The sequence below is a fragment of the Dendrobium catenatum genome, unplaced genomic scaffold (assembly GCF_001605985.2).
Source record: "Dendrobium catenatum unplaced genomic scaffold, ASM160598v2 fragScaff_scaffold_334, whole genome shotgun sequence".
Classification (NCBI taxonomy): domain Eukaryota; kingdom Viridiplantae; phylum Streptophyta; class Magnoliopsida; order Asparagales; family Orchidaceae; genus Dendrobium; species Dendrobium catenatum.
The window spans coordinates 3,519,316-3,534,267 of record NW_021318796.1 but is presented as its reverse complement, the minus strand read 5'-3'; the positions used below and the strand labels follow the sequence as shown (position 1 = coordinate 3,534,267).

The 14,952-nt window shown below is 37.9% G+C and overlaps 1 protein-coding gene across 3 annotated transcripts; it reads right to left on the bottom strand.

Moving 5' to 3' along the window:
- Positions 1-2,494: 2,494 nt before the first annotated feature.
- LOC110099910 lies at positions 2,495-14,952 on the bottom strand. 3 transcript variants are annotated; one of them, XM_028693683.1, is made up of 5 exons: positions 14,743-14,952; positions 14,305-14,605; positions 14,146-14,215; positions 13,941-14,047; positions 2,495-3,937 (listed from the first exon to the last, which is right to left on the bottom strand). In XM_028693683.1, exons 1-5 carry the CDS (start codon positions 14,845-14,847, stop codon positions 3,309-3,311), a joined length of 1,212 nt encoding a protein of 403 aa, XP_028549516.1. In that variant the 5' UTR covers positions 14,848-14,952; the 3' UTR covers positions 2,495-3,308. The 3 variants fall into 3 exon arrangements, with proteins under 3 accessions (XP_028549516.1, XP_020682880.1, XP_028549517.1); XM_020827221.2 differs by having other exon boundaries at positions 13,941-14,056; positions 14,743-14,949; XM_028693684.1 differs by having other exon boundaries at positions 13,941-14,056; positions 14,691-14,880.

Below are 14,952 nucleotides of genomic sequence, written 5' to 3'. Positions count from 1 at the left end.
ACTGGCCAAACCAGCACCAAAATAGAGTTTAATCTCTCGAACAATGGAACTAAGGAGCTTGAATCGATCAAATTAGTCATAAACTAGCCTAACCGATCCAAGTAGTACAACTAGCCCACACGATCAAGGTCCAGAGCAGGCCAAACAACCTGCAAATTGTCTTCCTCATAAAACAGACGCACTGCATGGGGACACTCTGCAAGGTTGGTGCCCTTTCTTGCCACCCTGAATGTTGAAGCAAATGTCTACTGCACAAGATTCCAACCCATTTGCCGCTCTCACCCCTCACTCTAGCATCGTCGGGCTGCCTCACTATCAAAAACCTCTTGCTTGTCAAATTAATGGTAGTACATAAACAAAGATCCACCTCTCTTCATCAAAAGAGCATTTTAAGGTGGTGGCCCGCCACAGCCTTGGACCAACTCCCACAAACCATTATCATCATGGGCTCCCCATTATATTAGCTTCCTGACATTCCTCTGTGAAGATCTGACACAGAAGAGGGATTTCCAACCGCTCTCCAATGTTAGGAGCCCTCCATGCCTCCTATCGAATGTCACTTTATGACCACAAGTGACTTGAATGGGCCGCAGCCATCTTGTTTACCCAGCAATGGCAACCTCGCTATCAATCATCTCCCTATCCTACTCTTACTCAAACTCCTTTCATCATTAAGGGTTATATTTGTAAAGACATCAAAATTAGTCATTAACATGTAAGCATTAGCACATATGGCGGTTCCGCCCCTGCCCACCACATTTCATTCAAGAGGAGAAGACCTTGAACAATCCCATTGTATTAAAAGACAAAATTGAAAGTGGTCAGCTCCAATCTAGTCGCTCCATATCATTAGTTCATCATAACTACACTAAATCGACCTACTTAATTCATCAACCTAATTTGGTAAGAAAAAGAAAATGAAAAAAATAAATAAATAAAACCAAAAAGAAAGAAAAATCTTAGGAGATTATATTTGTATTTAAAAACACTTATTTTGGAAGTATTGTTAAAAATAGAACAATTTTTAGTGTATCACCAAGAGTTTTAGGCTCAGCAATGCTTGCATTGGCCAAACTAAAGGCCAGCAGACCAAAACAGGCTAGAATTGCAACAAATAGCCTTCAATTGATCAAACTTAGGACCCAAGGGACCTAAATCAATTCAAACTAGTATTAAATAGATATTTTAAAATTTGGACAAATTTTATCGCTGAGGATGCTTATAAGCCATCAATGGGCAATTTTTTTTAGAGAAAAACGAAGAACTATATATCAAAAATTTGGGATGTTAAAAAATTAATGATGATATGTTTATAAATGTTAGATCAATGATTAAGGAGTTGTCATATTTTTAGTCCAACTACAATAAAAAATTATTTCCCTATAAGGGGCTTTTGACTGGGATAGCTTAGAGTTATTGGAAGTTAAAGCCGTCAAAGATTATGAGAGATGTCAGAAAATATTTGAGAAAATTTTGAAGAGTTAGATTTGTTTTGGGGTAGATGAAAGTTAAGTTTGAGGTTATGTCAAGGCAATGGTGATTGTATCGAGAAAGAAGAGAAATAAGGGTGAGAAAAGATAACTAATGGCTCACCAAAACCTTAAGAAATCAACCATCAAGCTTTATCAAAGAGTAGAGCAACCATTGCACCGCTCCACATGAAATTTGCATAAGCAAAAAATAATTTTTATTCAATGAATCCAAAACTACAAAGCAAAGTCCTATTTATAGGTCATTTTTTGCCATTAGAATTTTGAAAAACTTCAGGAGCTTCTAAAACAATATTAGCAAGATTGATGACCTATCCTAATACAAAAAAAAAAGAGAAATAAAATAAAAGTTAAAGCCTTTAAAAACATGAAAATTCATATTGACCAATAAGTCAAATAAAGTGATCCTAAAATCAAATAATTTGTAAATTTTTTGCTTTCTAACTTGCATGTCCCACTTATCTATTAAGGGGCTTTAAATTAAGCTTTTTAATTATTCTCCTATGATTCTAAAGAGTTTTTGGGTCATCCATAAGATTGTATTGAGAATTATGCATGATAAATATCCCAAATTTTGATATAGTGCCTTAATTTGTGATATTGACCTTAGCATTTGTCCTGATGCTGCATCAAATTAAAGCACACTCATCCGACAGAATAATATGAACATAGCAATAGGAATCTGATTTTAATAATAAACAGAAAGCATTAATAATTATTTTACAATGTGTTTATTATAAGCATAAAGCATGCCAAGGCTCCAAAAACTTAGTGGAATAATCTCATATATGGAAAATAGGAATGATGGCAAAGAAAATAAATAGATATAATTGACAACATTAAGGCTTTGTTAGAGACGGCTTTCTTACTTCTTCTTAAAGCAACTTTCTAGTAAATTTTTATAAAAAAGCTGCTTTAAGAAGCAGTAAAAAATCTACCTCAAATGAAGTCTAAGCCCGCCTGAACTTCAAAAAGTCAAGCATAAGAAATGACAATTTACAGGGTTGAGAAAACTTTTGTATTGTAGTCTGAGTTTGGAGAACAACATAGAATATAATTTTGGAGCATAGAAAAGAAATTAATGATTTTAGAGCTTTCTCTTGCTCTATTACAGCTTATTTCTGCACGTATTTATACAGAGGAAGTCTAGTTTGGCATAAAACTTACTAGAAAAGACCAACTTAAAAATCTAATCAAATAAAATCAAATCAAAGCAAATAAAGCCAAATGAATATCAAGATATAGAGAATAATTACTTCAGAAAGATTTATTTTAGGAAGCATTGTTTTAGGAGGAAGGCTATATATTCAACGCTATTATCACATCCTTCACCGTCCATTGATGTTAAGCTAGTATGCCTCAACGTGCTATAGGCTATATAAAATTACTTTGAGACCAAATGGAGCAAAAGGCTTTCATGACTAAATACTGAAGCAAAATCTATAAAATTTTTACGTTATTGAGTATAAGTGCTACGCATTTTAAACAAAGAGGTTAAGGTGTTTGGATTTCTTAAGTTACGGCATTCGTACTTCATAATCTCATATTCTGTTCATATTTTTCTTTTAAAAGAATAAAGCTTCTAATTTATTTTCCAAATAGGAATGTAAACTACCTATAGTGATTGCAGAAGTGCGGCCGATGGTTGGCTATGTTTCTTCTTCTCCCTCAAGCATAATACAATTTTTAGCCAGTGACGAGTTGAAGGAAACCTTTTCATCCGTCGCAAAGCTTTATCACACTTGAGCTCACCAATGGGTTCTAAGAACGACGATAACTTCCTGCAAAATAACCTCATATTGTGCATTGTGACAAACACTATGATATGTTGATTTTTTTCAAGATTGAGCCACATGAAATTAGCTGCAAGAGTGCATTTGTCCTCTTGATCTTCACATTTGATTGAAGTTCCTTCTCATCAATTACCTTGAAATTATCCAATTTTTCCACTTCTGCACGGATAAGAGACACCAAGGTGCCCATCCCAGCATTCCATGACACTGGAATTTCAGGGATTTCCTCTCTCATGCCATCATTAGCTTGCACATCTTTCAGCTGGATCTCATTGAAATTGGTATCAGGCAATGCATTATCTGTTGAGACCAAAGTAGTTTGAGTGCTTGGCTCAAATGGCTTCTTTCCTCCTCCGTCATCAACCATGTTTGAAACAGCTAGAGCCCCACTTGGCATGAGATCCATACATTCTCCTGAGCTTGAGGAGCCTATCACAGGGGTTGAGTTCTGATCTGAAGGCAGGGACTTATCGTCTCCTTGTTGATGAGGAGAAGCCAGGGGTGTTGGAGTAAGTGGCTTCATTTGTCTCATACTAGTGACAGAAGATAAAGAGGAGGAAGCTTCTTCATTTTTTGAATATAGTGAACGGTCATTCTGTCTAAGAGAGGTATTTTTCTGCACCCCCAGGCTAATGTTACTCTTGTTATGGCCATCTGAATAAGAAAAAGAAAATAAAGAGATCTTCCAATCAAAAAAGGATTTCTTTTTAAAACCTGTAGATTAAATTTTTCATGATAAATGCCATGTTTCTAAATTTTGACAAAAAGTTGCCCTACTTTGTAAATGAGGATTATGAGGATAGATAAAACCCAGAAATTTATGCCTAGGTTTCATATAATACACGCATTTGGCAAGAATTGTGGCAACTTGAATATTACCATCTTGTTTGCAATCCGCTGAGGTATTAGCAACCACGACATCATTATCAAGGTTTCAAGTAACCCATACATTCATACCTGGGTCTTCAGAGACCTAAGCATTGTTGAATGGGTTTACAGCAACCAAGAATTCACTGTTACAGCTGTTATTCTTAATATGATTCAAACAACACACACAGATGCTCGGATTTGTAGCTTAAAAGTCCTCAACATTTTTTTGAACCTGAGAATAGATATCTAATTTAGATTTTAAATAATACGCAGCTCACGTTGATCAATTGATTGAAAGCTTAGTGTCACGCAATGACCTTATCATAGTTACTCATGCGACCTTAAGCACTCAAAACCAATGCTAAGCAACATAACTTTCACAACACAAGGATAAGAACACTTGGACACTTGGAGAAGAAAAGTGGAAAGGAAAGTAATGCTTTAGTGAGAAAGGAAGCTTTACAAGACTTAAGAACTTGGAAAACTTTGAATGATCCCAAATGAGGGGTGGGGACCTCCATTTATAATCCCCCATAACCCTAGAGAACATTCATGAGAACATCTTGCTTCTAGATTATTCCATACTATTCTAGTTTATTACACTAGTTCATACAAGATTGCCTAGAATATTCTAGATTATCTTGAGTTCTCTTGAAGCTCCTCCATTCTAGCACGATCTAAAACTTGTGAGAAGCTTCTAGAGTTTTATAGGTCTTGGTCTTTGGGTTAACCTCCTTAAGATGGCAAGGTGTGACACTCTCCTCCATTTAAGCTCGTGATGCCCTCATCGTGCCTTCCATATGGTACTGCTGGATCTTGTCCTTGAATTGCCACAGAGTGTCTTCATGTTCCCAGCTAGCTTCGCTATATGACAAGCCCTTCCACTTAATGAAGTATTCCTTATAATTTGGGGCCCCTCATCGGCGGATTACTCGATCTAATAGTATTTCTTCTACATTTTTATCAAAGGAAGTGATTATTGTGGTTCGAGCTCGCTTGGATATTCCTCTTGATGGATCATCCTGATCTTCATGGTAAGGCCTCAACATGCTCACATGAAAGACTGGGTGAATCTTAGTTTAGGAGGAAGGTTAAGCTTGTAGGAGACTTTTCCTACTTGCTTGATTATTTCAAATGTCCCTTCATATTTCCTCACTAGTCCTTTGTGTACTTTTCAAAGAGTCTTGAATTGTTGTGGTAGTTGCTTAACAAAAACAAGATCTCCTTCCTTAAACTCCACGTCTTCTTCTCATGTCTGTCCACTTATTTATCCTCTTTGATGCTTTATGAAGTGAGGCACGAGCTTACTCTCTTTGCTCATTCCATGACCTAGCAAATTTGTACATTGTTGGGCTTTCTCCTTCATAACTAGTGGAAAGGATGAGAGGTGTCGCAGGTTGTTTCCCTATGATAATCTCAAAAAGACACTTGTTACTGGCCTCACTTTGTTGTAAATTGTAAGAAAATTGTGTCACATAAAGGACTAATTATTCTATGCAGACACCGGACAGAGAGAACTGTCAGGATTTGCTGTTTTTTTACTGTTCTTTTACAAAATGGCAGTAAAAGGGCAACCAAAATTTAATATTTATTAAATAGTTGAATATTTGTTGCGCTTTTGCAAAAAAACAGTAAAAATGCATTCATAATTGAATATTTACTGTCATTTTACTACTCTTTTGCAAAAGAACAGCAAAAGGGCAACAAAAGCACAGCAAATCCGGACGATTCTCTTCGTCCAGCGTCCGCACATAATAATTTCTCCATATAAAGAAGTTTTGCCCAATTTTATTGATTTGCACTCACATAATGCCTTACGTAAAGATCCAAGAGTGCATTGATCCTATCAGTTTGCCCATCGCTATGGGGATGAAAACTTTTTGAGAAATTCAAATCTGATCCCAACATCTTGAATAGCTATGTCCAAAATCTCCAAACGAAGCAAGAGTCTTTATCACTAATGATGCTCCTTGGTGCTCCCCATAGTTTTATTACATTATGTAGGAAAAGTCTTGCTGCTGCTTCTTCAGTACAATCCATGGGGGTTGCTACGAAGATTGCATATTTATTGAACCTATCCACCACAACCAATATGCTCCCATATCCTTATAATTTTGGTAGGCAAGAGATGAAATCCAACAAGATGCTTTCCCATGGTCTTTGTGGGATTGGTAGTGGCTCCAACAATCCCCCTAGCTATGTTGAACTATCTTATCTTATTGGAAAATGAGACAAGTCCGTACATATTCTTCTAGTACATCCATCATCCCTGACCAGTAGTACTTGGACTTTAGGAGGGCTAGAGTTCTCTTTGTACCATGACGTCCCCCCAAAAGTGAAACATGACTCTTTTAGCATTACCCTTCTTAGATTTCCCCGTCTTGGAACATAGATTCAATGAATTTTGGTGTAGAGAATGCCTTCTTCCTCCCAAAATCTTCTAGTACACCCTTCTTTTATAAGAGTGCGAATACTTTGAGCCTGCAGATCTTTCATCAATCCCTTCTTTATTTTGTTCATTAGTAATCTAGGGACATGTGAAATGCTAGCTATACTTGTTTTCCTGATTAGTGCATCGGCGACTACATTAGCCTTCCTTGGCTTATATTCAAGGATATAGTCGAACTCTACAAGGAAGTCTTGCCATCATGCTTGCTTGGGATTTAGTTTCTTTTGAGTGTGAAAGTAGCTTATGGCAATATTATCAATCATGATCTTGAATTTTCACCACAGTAGGTAGTACCTCTAGACTCTAAGCAATGTATGAAGATTGTCATCTCCTTTTCTTGAACAATGTATCTTTTTTCTATCTCATTAAGCTTCCTACTTTCATAGGCGATGAGATGTCCTTACATGAGTACTCCTATAGTATAGTCAAAAGCATCCTCATAAGCCATTGTATGATCTCGGAGGCTAACTACTGGCTCTTGACCGATGGTTTTCTTGATATCTTCGAATGCTTCTTGACACTTTGTATCCCATTCCCATGTTTTGCTCTTTTTTAGTAGATCTGTTAGTGAAGCAGCCCTTACAGAGTAGCCTTTTATGAATCGTTGATAGTAATTTACAAGTCCTAGAAAGGACCTTAGCTCACTTACTTTGGAGGGTGACTCCCAACTTTGAATGGCCTGTATCTTTTCATTCTCCATCATGAGTTTGCCATCTTTTATCCAGTGTCCCAAGAATGTCACCACTTATTTGGCAAATGAGCACTTTTCCTTCTTGATATATAATTTGTTGTCTCTTAGTACTTTGAACACTTGTTTTAGATGTCAATATGATCTCTGAGTGTCTTATTGTAGATCACTATATCATCTAAGTACACGACCATGAACTGATTCATACATGGGTGAAAAAGCTTATTCATCAAAGTGTAGAATGTTGCAGGGGCATTGGTTAACCCAAAGGGAATAACCAAAAAATTATAGGACCCATATCTGGTAACACATGTTGTCTTTGGCTCATTCCCCTCTGCTATACGCACTTGGTAGTAACCCGATCTTAAGTCTAGTTTGGAGAAATATTTGGCATCTCCCAATTGATCAAAGAGGTCGGAGATGAGAGAAATAGGATATTTATTCTTTTTGGTTATCTTGTTCAAAGCCCGATAGTCTATACACATGCACAAGGAACCATCCTTCTTCTTTTGGAATAGGACTGGAGCACCAAATGGAACTTTAATTAGTCGAATGAACCCTGCACCAAAAAACTCCATTAGTTTCTTGCAAAGTTCAGCCAACTCTGGCAGTGCCATACGGTATGCTCCCATAGCTGGTGGCTTTATCCTGACTCCAACTCAATCTTATGATTCATCTCCCTTCAAGGTGGTAGCTCTTTTGGTAATTTTGTTGGAGCAACATCTTTGAACTCTTCAAGTACCATCACTATTTCCCTTGGCATGTCTTCTTGGGGTTTCTCCTCTTCATCAATATCATGAAGAATGGCCAAATAGCTTTCCTCATCTCGCATGACACCTTTTTTGAATTGTATGGCTGATAGTATCTTCTCCTATTGCTTGATGGCCCTTTTTGTTGGCACCATACAAGCTTTCTTCTCTTCCATGATTAACATGTCGTTGGCATAGAATATTGGAAACCCTTTATCTGGTCCAAGAATTCCAGTCCCAAGACAATCTTGAAGTCATCCATTAGAATGATGGAGAAGTCTAGAGTTCCTGACCATGCACCGATAGTGGCCCTAACTCCTCCGGCTATACCATGTATGGGCCTTGCTGCTGAATTTACTGCTTTAATGGAGCCTCCTTCTCCCATTGATTTTAGCCCTAGCCTCCTTGCTTCTTCCATGGAGATGAAGTTGTGTGAGGCACAAGTGCTAACCAGTGCCTACCATAGCACTGGTATTCTTTCCTTCAAAGCTCATCTTTACAAAGAGTGGTCCTTGGGCTTTGAGATTTGGCATTGACGGTATCCCATTCAGCAGTTGCATGGATCCCACTTGTGCCATAGTATCTCCAACCTCAGCTTCTGCCACCTCCTGATGACTTGCTAGAAAAGAATTTAGGGTCTTCTTTTGAGGGCATTCCCTTATCCAGTGAGGTCCTCCACAAAGAAAGCATCTATTATATGGCTTGCTCTTGTTGTCTTTGAACTTCCCTTTTTCTTTCCCCCAAGCTGGGGAGGTGTAGTGAGATTCCTCCTTATGTGGCCCTTTGTCTCCCCCACTTTAGCATGGATAGTTTTCTTTTCTTTTGGCTCGGAGTCCTTGGTTTAATCAATTAGGCTCTCTGTGGTGATAATGGCAGAAGCAAGATATTGTACTCCAAGCCTCCTAGTTCAGTCTTGGCCCATGCTTGAAGACCATCCATGACGTTGAAGAGAGCATCTTTACCGAACATGTCGAGAATATTGAGGACTAAACTAGTCAAATCCTTGATGTATTCCCGAATGGATCCAACTTTCTTGAGCATTCTTAGTTTTGCTCTCGCCTCATATAGTGGGATAAAGGCTTGTTGTTGTTGTTGTTGCATGATATATCTTCAAAACTCCTGCCTTAATGACTACCTTGTAGTCTTTAGTATCTAAAGCCCCAACAGACAACAAATTCTTTCTGATATGTAGAACAAGTCTTACATTAGTCAGCTCTCTTACAATACCATCAAACATTTTCATGAAGATGCTCCCTACACCAACTGTATGACAAGCCTGATCATTTCTCATGGTTTGAACACATCTATCAAGCTCCCTATATGTAGAAAACTACTTTCTAGAGGGATAAATGTGATAGGTACCCTATGTTGCACCGATATGGATACGACGACACGGGTACGACACGATACGAATACGGGACACATCAATTCTTAAAAATACAGAATACGGGACCTACGGGTACGACGCGGACACGGCATTATAATTTATATAAATTATACATAAAAATTAAGAAAGCAATCAAAGCATAAAATTTAAAATTACAAAACAAAAATGACAACAACATCATTTGTAGCCTTGTAGCTTATAATATCAAAATATAAGTAAGCATTAAATGTTTAGTACAACAATAAAAGCATAAACATAAATTGTCTAGCACATGAAATTTCAACCATTAAATAAAAGGAATGATATGATTAGCTTCTTCAGTGGTTTGTCTTTGAACTTTTGTATCATCTTCAATAAATATCATAGCTTCTAATTCAAGCTCATGAAGTGAAAGATTAGTAATTTCTAATATTCCCATATCATCAAGAAACTCAAATCCATCTCGGAAATGAGAAAACCTTGCTCGCAGTCGCGGAAGTAAATACGACGCATCTTTTTTTAGGTTTCTTCTTATTTTTTAACGAACACGCATATCGGATACGTGTGTCTTTTTAAAATTAAATAGTATTTTAATTGGATACGGCTTTGGCGTATCCGACACGTATTAGTGATGTATCGGAGGCGTATCTGTGCATCGGTGTATCGGATACAGCACGCCTTCATAAATAGGTGTATCGGTGCAACATAGGTAGCACCAATATCCAAAATTCAACATGAACCGTCTGAATACAAACTCTGTGAAGCTGCAGATAGTGATACATCTAAGTCTTCATCACGCTCTTCCAAGCTAAGGTTTGCATTAGCCTCCGTGGAAACTCTCTTTCCCTTCTCCTTCAGCTTCGGGCAATCTTTCTTCTAATGAACAAGCTCCAAACATAAAGCACATTGATTCTTCCGAAGACTGTGCCTACGAGACTTGCCCTATTTGCTTCTACCGCTCTTTTTATTCTTCTGCTTTTCAAATCTTTCTTGTTGGAGTGTGAGAGCCTCAACCAAATCCATCTCTGCATGTTGCTTGTCTCGACGCCAGAACTCATGATTCAACAATGCAGTAGTCACCTCACCATAGTTTAAGACCTCCTTCCCATGAATGAGTGTCATCGTGAAGTTTTCGTACTCATCTGGGAGCGAATTTAACAGAATGAGCACCTTGCCTTCATCTCCAACATCCTTATCCAAATTCAAAAGATATGTCAATAGCTTTGTAAAGTCATTTAAATGCTCATAAATTGTAACCCAATATTTTATCTGAAACCTATAGAATTTGCGTTTCATATGGAGATGATTCTCCAAGCTCTTCGTCATATACTTATTCTCCAAAAAATTTCACAACTTCATGGAAGAAGTCTACATCATCACCTAATACTTAATCTCCTGAGATAGGAAATTTCCGATCAAGCCACAAGCATTCTGATTCATCTTCAGTCAATCTCTCTTTGAAATCTCCTCAGGACGTTCATTGCTCTCTAGAACATCCTCTAGATTCAAAGAGCACGGTGCATCCATCACCTCACATCAACACATGTCAAAGTTTCCTTTGCCATCAAATTTCGTCACATCAATTTTGACGGAATGTATAACCACCTGATGGATCGCTGTCTTCTCTACCATTGAGGTGAATGTATCCATGACTCCACAATATCTTATAGCCTCCACCAAATTGCAGATGTCTAATGACATCGGAATCGCACCAATTCGACTCAATAAAAATCCAAAATAAAAATCAACAGCATTTGCTTACTCAATCTGACTAGATCACGTCTTAGAGATTTTCTCCCATTTTTCAAACCACCACTGAAAATCCCACTGAAATTCAGCTTTGATACCAATTGTTGTGCAATACACAGTAGAAATAATAAATCATAAATCACACAACATAAAAAACATGGCGATTTACGTGGTCCAGAAAACTTGCCTACATCCAAGGGGAGGGGATGATGATTTCACTATATTAGAGAACAATAGGGATTACAATTTGGCTCTTCATCTCATGCATACAATACAATAGCCCTCAAGCCTTATTTAAAGATTTGAAACAAAGCTACAAAGGAAACTTTAATTAATGCTACAATATGGCATAATCTAATCATGTCAAATAAATCTCCCAATTTATGCAATAATCAAATCCCCTAATTAATGCATCAATCAAATCTCCTATCAAATCAACTTAATCAGGAAAACAATCAACTCTCTAATTAATTACATAAAGAGCCATCAAAGCCTTCCAAATTAAGGCTAATCTAGATTTGAAAATATTTCCAAATCAACACCGTCGTCATACCATCACCAATGGACCACCATCACCAAACCACATCCCCATCAAATCATCATTGTTGAACCTGCACCCACCAACCATCGACTACGATCCTCCAATAGTCATCATTGTCAAACTACAATCCTCAGCATCTAACTATGGCTCTTCGACCGCTGTCATCCGATTATAATCTTTTGACCACTATCATTTGACTATAGTCGCCCGACCACCATCTCTTTACCACTCTTGCTGAAATATGGTCCTCTAACTACTATCACCTGAATATGGCCCTTTGACTAGCATCGCCTAACTATAGCCTACCGATCACCATCGCCAAACTCATATCCTCCCACCATCATCGTCTACCTCTGGTGCTCTGACCACTGTAGTTTGAATCAGGTCCTATAGTCACCCTCGCTCAACTACGATCCTTCAACCACCCTCGCCTGTTTATAATCATCTATCTATCGTCTCTTAATTACAATCATTTAACCATTGTCACATGAGCATCTTCACCCAACTATGATCCTTCAACCACTATCACTCAACTATAGCCCTCCGACCACCTCGCCAAAATACGGTCCTTCAACAAATATCGTCAGTCTACGGCTCTTTAACCACTGTAACCGATTACGATACTCTGACCACCATTACCTGAATGCAGCCTTCTAACCACTATCACCCGACTACGGTCAAACATCATCGCCAGACTACGACCATTTAACTTCCTTGCTCAACTTCAGTTTCCTTACCATTATCGCTTGACTACAATCTCGACTGATTTCATCGCATGTCATCTCCGACAATGTCAATGTACATTATCACCTTGTAAGGCTGATGCACGTGGTCGACACTTGATGTCAGCACCAACATCTGTATTAGACTTCTTAGTCCCTGATCTCCCCTCAAGGAAGAACATACAACAAAAAAATCTCTTGAAGATAACTTCCATGCCAAAGGGCTCTTCCAACTTCCATCACGAAATCTATATGATATAATTTGTCTACTATATTGCATCAAAACCTCCCCAATCATAAGAGAAGCATCAATTGTAATCGAAGAAATATACTAATATAACCATTTCAACTAGTCAAGCTCCATGATTTTTCCATTCTTGAGTTTTGCACATAAAAAATATGATGCCTCTTATAACTCTTCTCTTGCCAGTGTGTGATATATCTTCTTATAATTCTAAGACAATAAACTCTTTGACTCTACCGTTGTAAACCTTACAACATGCAACAAGTGTGCATTGTGTTTAAATCAAATAATCGAATATGATATGGAATTCAAACAAGACATATATCCTATTGAATCCATAACTGTCAACCGTATGCTTCGTTCTCTTGTTCACATCACATGCTATGAAATAGATATGCTAGATAATAATCAATTTTATAATGACTCCAACTTTTATTTGTTAACTTGTAGAGCCTAAGTGATGTCCTACGAAGTACACAAATATAGTACATGCATCCAAAAAGTATACAATACTTTTGACTTGCTTCATTAAGGGTGTTCTGTTATTTCACATTTAATTATGATTGTCCTATGTTTTCATTATAAAAGAGGCATTGTTATTAGGGTTTGATGTAAGATATTAAAAACTTAGAGAGTACGTGAGGCCATTGAATTTCACTTATAAAATTTAATCATTATGATCATAATGAAATATGCACTAGTACAAACCGGAATTAATTATAAATTGGGCAAACTCATGTAAAAATTATAGATTTTTTTTTTTTTTTGTATTTTAGTTTCTTTGGTTTATTTGTTCTTCTCAATGATCTGAATTATATCACATTCTAATTCCCAACATTATTTTCCAGCCTAAATGAGGTACTCGCATTCCCCACTTTCGGATCAGGACTCGCATTCTTTAATTTTTATATCTACAAGTGGGAGCTTGCCAGGTAGGTTGCAAGTCGCCTAATGACCAGATGACTAGCCCTACAATGCAGACAAGCCAAGGCAACCTAGTTGCACGATGCACACCACTAAGGCCTTCTCCAACCAAACTCCAAAGGCATAACTTCCGCTATTCGCACTGTTCACATACGCTATTTTTCTCTGTCTCTACGGGATTTGCGTGAAAGAGGAGAAAGACGGATATCTTCGCAGAGGACGCAAAATGGAGTTCTATTGGAGATGAATCATGACATTTTTTAGTTTCACTGCATTTTGGAGTGAAAAATGGGATTTTCGGTTGGAGATGCCCTAAACAGATGTTAAACGGCAATTTTCCAAATCATTTTGTTACCTGCAGAAGCCTGATCAAGGAGCAGTGAACCCTTAAGGATGTAATCATTTCCTAGGGCCGGTATGATCAGATCATTCTCAGAAAGGTCTTGCCACACAAATCCATTTCTGTAGCTCCTGCATCACACTTAAATGAATTAATTCAACAACCCATCACCTTAAAATGAGATTGTTGTCAAATTTTACCATCTAGGTTTTCCTCAAACCTCTTGCAAGACCATGAATACATGGTGGGCATGTGATTTCCTCTCAAAACAACCAGACGATTAATCACATCTACAAGCAAACAAATAGCTTTAATCAGATGATTACAATGGATACCCAAATAAATGCTTTTATGGGATTCGTCAATTTGGTCTACTGACCTTTTAGGTAGAGACCTTCGGGCGAGGATAAGGGAACTTCAATGAAATGGGGGTGCTCCATAAGGCTATTCTTGCAGAGATAATATACAACTGGAACCTTCATACCTTGTTGCCACAACTTCCGATGCTTACCAGAAGGCTCCGTCCATACGACGCATCTCTCCGGGCTCACCTGCTCAACATTTCTGCTTACTCTTCCCACCATTTCCTTTTCACTAACTATAAAGTCCTTAATGTACAGGAAATCCCAAATTAGACGCCCAGCTACGGACGATAAGGTTAAGAGAGCAGGCTGGGTGCCCTACAAAATTGAAAATAGTTGACGATAAAATAAGGTGCAGAATGAGCTGCAAAAGGGATCAACTTCGCATAGAATAGTAAGCAACCGCCAAGAATCGCATGAAATTAGTACTAGACAGGATTGACGAAGATTAATACAAAGGAAAACCGGCTGTCGAAGACAAAGTAAATGAAAGCACAGGGGCGAAAGTGCGAGGGCGCCCATTTGCCATTCGAAGAAAAGCAGAGCACTGAGAATAGCATCCGTGGTCTTAGCTGGAGTTGGATTCGGGTTCTCTACACGATCACTCAATTTGTGATTCCTTTTGGACTCTTTTAACTTCGTGGACGGCGAAACCTTTGCAGCTT

What these genes read in the sequence shown, in the direction of transcription:
- LOC110099910 (XM_020827221.2), bottom strand. Translation starts at nt 14,847, where the DNA reads ATGCTATTCTCAGTGCTCTGCTTTTCTTCGAATGGCAAATGGGCGCCC. An exon ending in TATTCATGGTCTTGCAAGAG is followed by an intron (nt 14,057 to 14,145) that starts GTTTGAGGAAAA and finishes AGTGTGATGCAG; the next exon opens with GAGCTACAGAAATGGATTTG. An exon ending in CCTTGATCAGGCTTCTGCAG is followed by an intron (nt 3,938 to 13,940) that starts GTAACAAAATGA and finishes TTTCTTATTCAG; the next exon opens with ATGGCCATAACAAGAGTAAC.